Source organism: Larimichthys crocea, chromosome XVI (genome assembly GCF_000972845.2).
Source record: "Larimichthys crocea isolate SSNF chromosome XVI, L_crocea_2.0, whole genome shotgun sequence".
In the NCBI taxonomy this organism is placed as follows: Eukaryota; Metazoa; Chordata; class Actinopteri; family Sciaenidae; genus Larimichthys; species Larimichthys crocea.
In genome coordinates this window covers 16,856,126-16,866,941 of record NC_040026.1, presented here as the reverse complement: position 1 = coordinate 16,866,941, position 10,816 = coordinate 16,856,126, and the positions used below count along the sequence as shown (strand labels likewise).

Sequence of the window (10,816 nt, the reverse complement as noted above, 5' to 3'; positions counted from 1 at the left end):
ACCTTTTAACGGAACGTGCGGCTCGTGATGCTCTCAGGATGGTGTTGGGGTGGGTTTGACTCACTTGTCATAATCCCCGACCAAGGTGATAAAAATGAGAGTGGCTTTGAAATGCAAATTGCTCATTGTGTGTCGGGCTCAAAGCAGCAAATCCATATTCAATGTTTCATGCAAAACACATGATCCAATTTCACAAAGACAATCTGGATAAGCCAAAATGTTTTTTTAATGAAATGAAAAGTGGCCGTCTGTAAGTCTCTCCAGACTGAGCCTATGAAATGACAAAATGTTAGAATACTACAAAGGCATACATTGAATTTTAGCCATTATTATGTTACAGGGACGATAAAGGATACTCAGATTCAAGCTACATTCATTATGAGGCAAAATAATCACACAGAGAAGAACTTACACTTGTAATGTGTGCTCAAAGAGCCCTCTACTGGTGACAAAACACACAAATCAGTTACACTGGGGGAAAAAAATGTAAACAAAAAACTGAGAACCAAACAATGTAATCACTCTATTTCAGTGGCCAAGTATGATTAGTGATTGTTTGTGAGCTAAACCACAGTGAAACTGTTCACACAGCAGCCCCGACAAAAAGGCAACATGACGTAGCTTTCAGGCTTTGGCTTTTCAGCAAAAAGGCAACATTATCTGTAAGTGTTGAGCAATGATTGAAGAAGTTTATTTCAGAAACACGGGGAGTCTTCTAAAGCTAAATGAGGGATATAAAGTGAAGAACTCATTTGCATAGACTTGCAAGCTGGAGTAAAACTCCTGGTTAGTTAGCATGAAGATAGAGGAGATGCTTTTTGTAAAGCTTTATGTCTTACATTCAAAAATTACCTCGAATTTTACAGGAATTAAATGTGTGAGGTTCAGTTATAATTTTCTTATTTGCATAATACTCTCGCACAATTAACGTTTATTCACTTGTACATAGTTGAAATACATGGCGGTAAGGTACAATTTACCACAGTAACAGATAATAATGTGCTAAATGTTACATTTACTTTATATATTAGATATCGTTCTTGTTCTGCATCTTTAGGTTTTTCTTATTTTGTTCCTTCAGATAAAGTTTTTCTTAAATCAAACTAAAGCAGTTTGTTGGGCAATTTAAATAGTATTAATATAATTTGTATAGTCAGATTTCATAGTTCAGTTCTCAATTCAGTAGGAAATGTTCAGGCACGTTTTGCTTCAGTACTTCACTTTCTACTAAGCAATGACAAAATCTAGTCTATCTTTAAAAAATATTGATATTAATATATTTACTATTTGGCAATCACCTACTCCAACACAATAAAAACAAGTGTCACTGGAGAAAATATAAGAGTAATCATGATTTGTTGTTATAGAAAACTAAAACTAACTTTAATTACATGCATCATATGTGATATAAGGTCCTATAACTTTATTTCAGTGTGGACATATATTTTGTCCTTATGAATGGTTCTCTTCCTTCCCTTTTAGTCGCTACCTCCACACAGCTTCAACAGCAGCTTCTTGTAATCCCCGGAGGTGTCACCCTGAGAAACACAGCAAAAAATAAATAAATCAATATAAATTTGAAATGATCCCACAAATATATCACATAAAAACTGTGAGGTCATAATAACATAGTTAGGGAGACTTACTGAGATGTGAGTGTACAGTGATTTTCCATAAGCCTGCACATACGCCTTTCTGATGTCCAACATATCGACCTCAGAGCGGGACACCATTATTCGGATGAGGGTTGTGTCCTTGGTCCCTGCTCCCTGTTAACACAATGTGCCACTTCATTAACTATAGCAGTGAAATCCCCTACTTTGGAATAAAATGTGATGATAAACAATAAATGTACCTGCATGGCCTTGTGGAGCCTTTCTGCGAAGTAGGCAGGGGTGTTCTTGATGCATTTCACTATGAAAGGAAAGGAGCACAAGTGAAGAGATTAGTGTTGCTTGAGGCTGACAGCGGCAGACATGAACATGCACTTCAACTTAAATACGTGTTCTGAGTTGGTCAGACCAACAAAGTGTTTTTAACCATCCAGCCAAATCTGAATGATTAAAAATCTCGACAAGTTCATGAAATTAGGTGTCAAAATCCTATGGGTAAAAATGAGCTCCAGGACTGTGGGGGCAGTGAAGCAGCGATTTTGAAGCGACTGCAACGTGTCAGATGAGTTCATAAAATGACATGACTAACTTTGAAACACTCTGAGCGAGACGAGTTAATCTCTATCTCTCTGCTAGGGGTGCAGGGGTATGCTCAGGGTGGCCTCAGCGTGTCATTGAGCCACCCTTTAGGACCGCCCACAAAATCCTGGACTGAAAACTGGTGAAAAACTGTTTCAACCTCTAACTCCACATTTCCGTAATATATTGTTCAAAGTCTTTTCACATGTTTTCAGCAACTATTTTTCAACATATTTAATGTATTTTGAAAGAGTTGCTTTTACACAGAATGCTACCTGAATAATAAACACACTAGAGAAAGTTTGTAATTAATTTGTTTTATGTTATTGCCTCTCCCAAAAGGTTTTTTTTTCTTCCACAATTTCCATCATTTTTACATTTGTGAAAAACTATTTTGTACCTCTCCAGCTCCAGCTACACTTTATCCATCAATTCTTCACTGCACGTATTTGGATGAACCCAAATATTTATTTGAATATATTCTGCACTGCTTTCCTGCAACTGGTTAACAAATTCTTTTTGGTTTGGCCCATTTTAAAATCACATTCTGTAATTGTACAATCTGATGGTGCTACAGCAGCACGATAAACTAAAATGGCTGTAACTCTGTAAGACTGAACTGGGTCAGAAAAACCTCAAAACCCACAATCATTGATCAATCATCAAGGTCAAACAGTATCCTGTTTGCAGGCGCAGGATATTTTAAGACCTTCCAGGAAACCCCTTAGAACAAACATCTTTTACAAATGATTTCAATATATACTTAACACTTCAACACGTTTTGGAAAGCAACTTCAGTTTGGTTGAGGTTTGGGAAAAAGAGACCCAAAGAACGTACCCACAGCCACCATGCCGTCCTCTACATTTCCAGACATTTCCCTGCAGATACTCTTCTCAATGTCTCGCCCACACATCTGCTGGTATTCATGGAAGACTAATAAAGAACAAGGATCACAGAGTAAGAGAACATGAGAAATATGCACTAAAAAGGTCAACGTGCAGTTATGACAATGGAAAAGCAAAAGTGTTGAAATGACACACCTGCTCGAAGGTGAGGCTTGCTGCGGGCGCACAGGATGGCATTAAACTGAGACTCATCAGTTCCAACTTTATTCTCCCCAGCGGCATACAGTTTCTGTCGCCCACACACCATTTAAAAAAAAAAAAAAAAAAAAAAAACATGATTAGACCTGCCAATTACTTTCCAAAAATGGTACAACCCCAAACCGACTCTAAGCCAGTACCTGAGCATCCTGTTTGGCGAGGGCGACGTCAACAGTCTCTCTTTCGTCGCGATTTCCCTAGATAGGGTGAGACATGTTGTGCTCATTAAACATACATCACGTGGGCGGAGAACAGTGGCAGAGTGTGGAATCTGTTTCGAGAGAGCTCATTATGAATCAAACCTGGCAGAGAGCGACAAGGAGTCTGCGGAAGTGACCGGAGGTGTCACTGCTGATGGCATCCTCCAGGCTCTTCCCATACTCTGGAAGAAAGGCGTTGCTTTTTTTTTTAGGGAAACTCATTCGTTTGCATACATTTGCATTTTGTTCAGATGAATGCTGTCAGATGAATGTTAAAATAAATAAATGGTTCTCAGTACTCACCAGCTTTGTAGACTGTGGCGATTTCTTGAATTTCTGCGTTAGAGCGTGATGAAAGAATCTCAATCAGACAGGCTTCGTCAGTTCCTGCACCCTAAAAAAAACAGAAAGGTTTTAATAAGACATTCAAAGACATACCTGCTTCATAAAGTAAAAAGGACTCAAGTCTCCGCTTGACTGACATTTACTTGCACTTATAGGATGTTTTTTTCTCTCCAACTTTCCTATGACATGATGAATCACACTATGCGGGTTTGAACTACAAAACCACAATTGAAGCATCTGCTGAGACAACAACTCGAGCTTCCAACCTTTATAGCCTCTCTCATTTGAGACGCATCGAAGTGTGCAGGCCTCATTATCATAGCGAGAACCAGCTTCTCAAAGTTTCCAGTGAGCTCAGACTTCAGATCGTGGACCAAATCCTAAGAGGAAAAACACAGAACAAAAACAAAATTCAGCCTCACTGACCCCGTATAAGGTTAATGGGAAGAAATGGATTGCAAAATGAATTTCATCTGTAAAAAAACAAAACAAAAAAAACATACCTTCCCATAAGTTGTTTTATAGCCTGCAACCATTGGAACCCTCTGCTTGTTGGAACGGCTTCCCAGGAGTTCAATAATGGCGTTTTCATCAGTACCTGTTATTCAGAATCAGTATATAATATGTTCAAAAAAAATTATTTTGTTGAGTGACAATACTTTTGATGGGTTTAGGATATTCAAGTAAACACCATATACTGACCAAAACCCTTCATAGCTTTTCGGAGAACTTCAACATCCCTCAGTGGATCAGCCCCTGGAAAGTCTTTGATAGAACCCCTGAACCCTTTCTGTAAATATAAAAAACAAGACTAGGTCAAAATCTAGTATGGACCGTGTATAAAACACGCTGCAAGGCTTTTAATTAGAACAAACACAGGAAGCGTCTATGATTCAGCGCAGCATCCCTGGCACAAGGACACGCATGCTAAATGTAATCGCAACCACGCACCCCTTTGCGTGCAACAAGTGCTATAAAAATGCCTAGTGTCGCCATGCATTGACGATGCTGCTTTTACAAATGTATGTTACTTCCTCAAAGAGCAAAGGACAGTAAAAGAAGAGATATGTGGCTTCAGGTCATCCACAGTGTGGGACTAGTCATCACAGGTTACATCTGTCAGACTCTGACATGTGTTCAGATTGTGTCTGTAAGTCAAAATGAAGTGAGAAAGTGAAGTGAAACTAAAGTTCTTTATGTGAAAAAATATGGCCCTACTATAAAAGTTACAGTTGAAAGACTACTAGGAACAAAGGGTATTTCAACCATAATAATTTGCATGAGTTGACCTAGCTCCTAATAATGATCTTTGTAAAACAACACAAAGTAACATAGGTAGTGGGGCTAAAACTTGTTTGCATACTTCTCTCAGCCCGTAGTAAAAGGTCGCTTCATAAACACAAATGACTTTTATAGTATCAAAATAGAGACAGCGGTTGCAATCAAATTTACAGTAACATAAGACAGTGTTTTATATTACTGTAAATTAAGAGTAGGTCTCATCTATCGGGGGAACTACAACACTCAACCGACCCATGTTGTAACTTTATCATTCTGTAATTAAATCAGAAACTGCGCTTTGCTGTGGGCCAGCCAAAAAATATGAAAAATAGAAACATTCGAATATAAAATACAACCAAGTTTAAAGATACTTGTAGCTGTACATGCATATATGTGAATGTAGTTTCAGAGAAGTCCTGCGATGAAGACAAATGCGTCTTACAGAAATGGCAGGTGCCTGAGGGTGGGACGGAGCTCCGCTTCCGTATCCAGGCATTGAGGGGTTAGTCGCTGGGGCTCCGGGGTAATGTGGCATGGGCTGGCCAGGGGCAGGACCTTGGTATCCCTGCGGAGCTCCTCCTGGCTGCAAAAAGAAGTCCATGGTGAAGACAAGATGATTTAAGTAAATATGAGATTCAGCCATGAGTCAGTCCATATGTTATTAGAACTGCAGAGGTGAAGGGTTAGATAAGAATGTATGTACCGCTCCATAGCCGCCTGGTGCTGCTCCCCAGCCTCCACCTGCAAAGGAAATATTGACAGAACATTCAAGGTGCAGTTAATTCTAAAAACAATACTGACTTTTTGTTCAAGTTCAGACACACCTTCTCATTCAAAATATCATATGGAATTACGTAATAATCAAATTAAGTGTCAACAGAGCAAAATATGTTTCATATTTTAGATTCTTCAAATTAGCCTCTTTTTGGCCATGACGGTGGCAGCTTTGCACATTCACGCTTCATGAGGTAGTCACCTGGAATAATTTAATTAAAGGGTTTGCTTTTTCTTCCCTTTTTAATACATTTAAGACCATCAGTCGTGTTGTTCAGAGGTAGTGTTGGCAAAGTGTTGGCTGTGGTAATCCATATTATGGTAGAACCCGCTCGAATAAGTCAAGAGAAATGACAGTTTGTTATACTTTAAGTCAGTCAATCTGGAAAATGTCACAATTGCAGAAACCATTAAACACTGAAATTAAACCAGCTCTCATGAGGATTACCCCAGGAAAGAAAGACCAAGAGTTACCTCTGCTGCAGGGGATAAACTCAGATTAGTGATCTTTTTAAGGCTAGCTAAGTAGCACACACATCTCAGCATCAACTGGTCGGAGAAGACTGCGTGAATCAGGCCTTCATGTTCGATTTGCTGCAAAGAAACCATGACTGATAGAAACCAACAACAGGATGCAAATTGGATGGGCCAAGAAACACAAGGAATGGACATTGAAATTTGAGATTAGGTAAACAGATGTTATCTACATGTGTGGTTCCCACTGTAAAGCATGAAAAAGGTGAGATGGTGTGGGAGTGCTTCACTGGTGACACTGTTGGCAATCCGGTTTGTTCTTATTGGGATAATTCGTTTGTCAACAGGACAATGACCCAAACACACGTCCAGGCTATGTAAGGGCTATTTGACTAAGAAGGAGAATGACAGAGTGCTGCGTCAGATGACCTGGACTTAACAACCACCCTACCTAAACCCAAATTAGATTGTTTTTTTGGATGAGTTGGACTGCAGAGTCAAGGAAAAGCAGCCAGCAGCAGACTGTTGGTAAATCATTCGCAGTGATGACCTCATGAAGCTGGTTGAGTGAAAATGCCAGGAGTGTACAAAGCTGTCATCAAAAGGTCAGCAAAAGGTGGCTACTTTGGAGAATCTCTTTGCTTACCACTGGTACTATATACATTTCTACTGCACTTATAGATTTTGGGGGAAAATTTGCTGCATGTTAATTCTCACAAATTAATAGAATATCTTGTAGCCTCACCTCCTGCAGGCATGGAGGGGTAACCTCCTGCTCCAGACTGTGCTTGGTATCCTCCTGCCTGAGGAGGGAAGCCTCCAGCTGCAGGAGGGAAACCACCACCGGCCTGGGGAGGGTAGCCCCCTGCTGCTGGAGGGAAACCTCCTGCCTGGGGTGGGTAGCCGCCTGCTGCTGGTGGGTAGCCACCTTGAGCTGGTGGGTAGCCTCCTTGAGCCGGTGGGTAGCCTCCTTGAGCCGGTGGGTAGCCGCCTTGAGCTGGTGGGTAGCCGCCTTGTGCTGGTGGGTAGCCGCCTTGAGCCGGAGGGTAGCCACCTTGCGCCGGAGGGTAGCCACCTTGCGCTGGAGGGTAGCCCCCAGACTGAGGAGGGTATCCTGGATAGCTCATCTTTAGAACCTGGAGGGGACATGAAGTTGTGGCTTGTTACAATGAAGTGGATGAGGGAGCTTTTACAGAAAGGTTTAGGTTTACATGTAGATTAAAATCAACCTGCCACCTAATATTTGCCTGCTTTAGTGATGGTACTTTTCAGTGAACTAACTGACTAAATGGTCAATGGACTGTACTTATAGAGCACCTTTCTAGTCTTCTGACCACTCAGAGTGATTTTCCACTACATATCTCATTCACACATTCATACACTTATGCATTGGCTGCCATGCAAGGTACCAAGTGCACAGCTTTCGGGGCCAATTCAGGGTTCTTGCTCAAGGACACTTCGACATGCAAACTGGAGGAGCCGGGCATTGAACCGCCGACCATCTGATTAAGAGAATGGCTGATACCCGACACCCAACCTCGTGCTAATAAAATGTTCTATGTTCCCCCACCACCCAACTTCCCTAAGTTAATAAGCTACAACTTTAGAGTAGGCTGTTTGGCCACATCCCTTTTATAAAGACGGGAAACTCACCACTCAAACTAACACTGCATTGTTTCTGTTTAGCATAAGATGAAAAGAAATGCACTCATAGGCTCTAAGTGGAACTTCCCCTTACTTTAAACACTGCAATGGCAATGGTCTCTGAATTATTTCAGATTCACATCCTTTTGAAGAGTTGCTGTTGGAATTACACAACAGGTAAGGTGCCTCTGCGTCGTCCCATAATGAAGCAAAATACTAATTACAGCTGTAATAAGTGATAATCTAGCAAACCATAAATTCACTTTGTTTACATGCACACAGGAAACCAGATAGAAATCAATGTTTTTCTCCAGCGCAGAGGACTATGTAGTGGGAGAGAGAGAGCACACTTTTTTCCCTGTACAGTACACCCACATGTGGCACTGCATAAACACAACTTATTTATAGACATTTAAAAGGCAACAAAGCCAAATCAGCTACGGAAACCTGGAGTAGGGTTAGGTAAAAGTTTAGATTTAAGTATTCTGAATTCAGAGATGCACCACTGTGTCCTTTAAGCCTGCATAAAACACACACACACTGTGTTAGAGGTGACTTGCTGAAGGGCGTCTGATTGTTGACGCTCCCTTCTCCTTTTAGACCCCTTAACAAGCACCGGTGAGGCGTTCAAGTGCTACCATAAGAAAATCAGCATTTCCACAACCACTGAGATTTACAACTCAAGGATGCGTTTGACACGAGTGGGGAAAGTCCAGATTGATTCATAAACACACATAAAAGAATTGCAAGAGTTAATAGTTTGGTGTATTTTATTTTATTTTTTAAATAATAGCAACTAAAACGCGGGCAAGTCTTTTAACAATGTCCGACTGTGTATACATTCACACCCCCTGCTCCTGCTGCTAAAGGCCTGTGTTTTCTCAACTAGCCAATCACGATTAAAAAAATAAATGAAAAATAGCACTATTATATCCATTTACAATAACAAAGCGTTTATACAGTCCACATGCTATCAACCTATTCAAATTAATCTTTAATTTTCCGACAGTTTGTATATCGACCCCGGCGGTCCGTTAACGTCGCAAAAACACTCTTGTAGGAAGTTACCGTTTAGCATTTAGCATCCAGCCTGAACACATACTGGAAAGAAAGAAAAACACGTAACACGTCAACAGTTAAAAGTATTACAAGTCTTATTTTTTTAATGCTTTAAAATTGATTTTAAATAAGTAGCCGTTGGGCTGTTTTTATCGGTAAAGTTACCGTTAAAAACAGCCCAACGGCTGTGTCCGTTTAATTGGGCGAGGCTAATCACATTCCTCCAGCTCAGTGAGCGAACGGACACTTTTATATAACGTACACTTATTGTTTGTTTACCTTCGCCTCTATAATGCAATGTGAGGGTATACAAAAACAAAAACAGAAAAAAAAATGACTCACTTCGGATACGGGATTCAAATCCAGGAAGAGACGAGCAGCAGAGAGCAGGGGGAGCGGAGAGCTGGTGATGATGGGTGGGTCTTCCTCAGCATTGTTTCCGTAACAAACCTTTGCTCGGTGACACAAGAGCGGCTGATGTTGACTCAGCGGACACAGGGCACTGGCATATGTGTCTAATAAGTGATTTCATTCGTTTCCATGGTGATTTAATTAAAAATAAATTAAAAAAATCTAATGTGAAACATGATTCTGCTTATTTATTTTCATTGTCACGGACAGCAACCATCATTTGCAACTTTTATTTTCATTGTCACGGACAGCAACCATCATTTGCAACTTTTAAACTTTTTTTTAAAAAAATGGTTACATAACCAAAGAATAAGACACGATATATTGACAAAGTAAACAATACATAAATGAACAAAAATAAAGCAAATAAGTAAATAACAGCTTGTTATTCGCTGTCTGCATCTTTTTTTTTATATCGTTTTATATTCAATAATAATAATAATAATAATAATAATAACTTTATTTATATACCAGCTTTAAAAAACAGAGTTTTACAAACTTTACACAGCAGTAGACCCAACAGAAGGCAACACAGTGTAAGAACATGTGACAGATTCAAAGATAATAAAAGAAAAGATTAAAAAGGACAATTAATAAACATAGAAAATAAATAGATAAAAAGATTTAAAAAATTAAAAGATAAAAATAAAGTGAAAATTTATTAAAATAAAATAAAAAATTGCTATATTTACACAGTTTATATCTTTTTATAACTGCTATAATTCCCACTGTTAATATATTTTATATTTGCCTCTTTTTTTAAATCTCTTTTTATTAGGGAATTTCAATTCTCTGTATGTCCTGTACATATGGAAGTGTTGACAATAAAGTTTAATTTGGGATCAATTGGAAGCCTTAATCATTTGCAACGTGAATATTAGATGAAATTAAAATAAATTAAACTTTAAATTTAATTTGCATGACTTGTGTTTAAATAAATGAATCACATGACTAAAGGACCACCCCATACATAGTTTAAAGGTCCACTGTGTAATATTTAAGGGGAACTCTAGACAGAAATTTAACATAACCTATGTTTTCAATAGTTTCCAATTGCCTGAAACTAAGAATCATTGTGTTTTTGTTAGAATGAACCTTTTATTTCTGCAGCTGAAGTGTGTCCTCTTTTATTGAGGATAAGCCATCCACCTGGTTATGACACAGGTGTGCCACCGGTCACATTTTACCGGTCACAGTAAAATGTAGTTTTATCGTGAACAAAGTCATAACCCACACTATTCAGTCTCTGATTGGCTAGTACTCGTTGCTTTGGTTGGGATACCAGGGGTAGCCAATCAAGGGCTGAGTAGGGCGGGTCATGACGTTGCCTCA

The 10,816-nt window shown here is 39.4% G+C and overlaps 1 protein-coding gene across 2 annotated transcripts; it reads right to left on the bottom strand.

Moving 5' to 3' along the window:
* Positions 1–208: 208 nt before the first annotated feature.
* On the bottom strand, positions 209–9,593 carry anxa11b (annexin A11b). Of its 2 annotated transcripts, XM_019278864.2 has the most exons (15): positions 9,416–9,593; positions 7,116–7,506; positions 5,826–5,863; positions 5,565–5,705; positions 4,544–4,631; positions 4,345–4,439; positions 4,108–4,221; positions 3,800–3,890; positions 3,599–3,678; positions 3,437–3,493; positions 3,234–3,327; positions 3,031–3,126; positions 1,856–1,914; positions 1,647–1,769; positions 1,479–1,538 (listed from the first exon to the last, which is right to left on the bottom strand). In XM_019278864.2, exons 2-15 carry the CDS (start codon positions 7,495–7,497, stop codon positions 1,479–1,481), a joined length of 1,518 nt encoding a protein of 505 aa, XP_019134409.1. In that variant the 5' UTR covers positions 7,498–7,506; positions 9,416–9,593. The 2 variants fall into 2 exon arrangements, with proteins under 2 accessions (XP_027145057.1, XP_019134409.1); XM_027289256.1 differs by lacking the exon at positions 9,416–9,593 and having other exon boundaries at positions 209–1,538; positions 7,116–7,497.
* Positions 9,594–10,816: the final 1,223 nt, after the last annotated feature.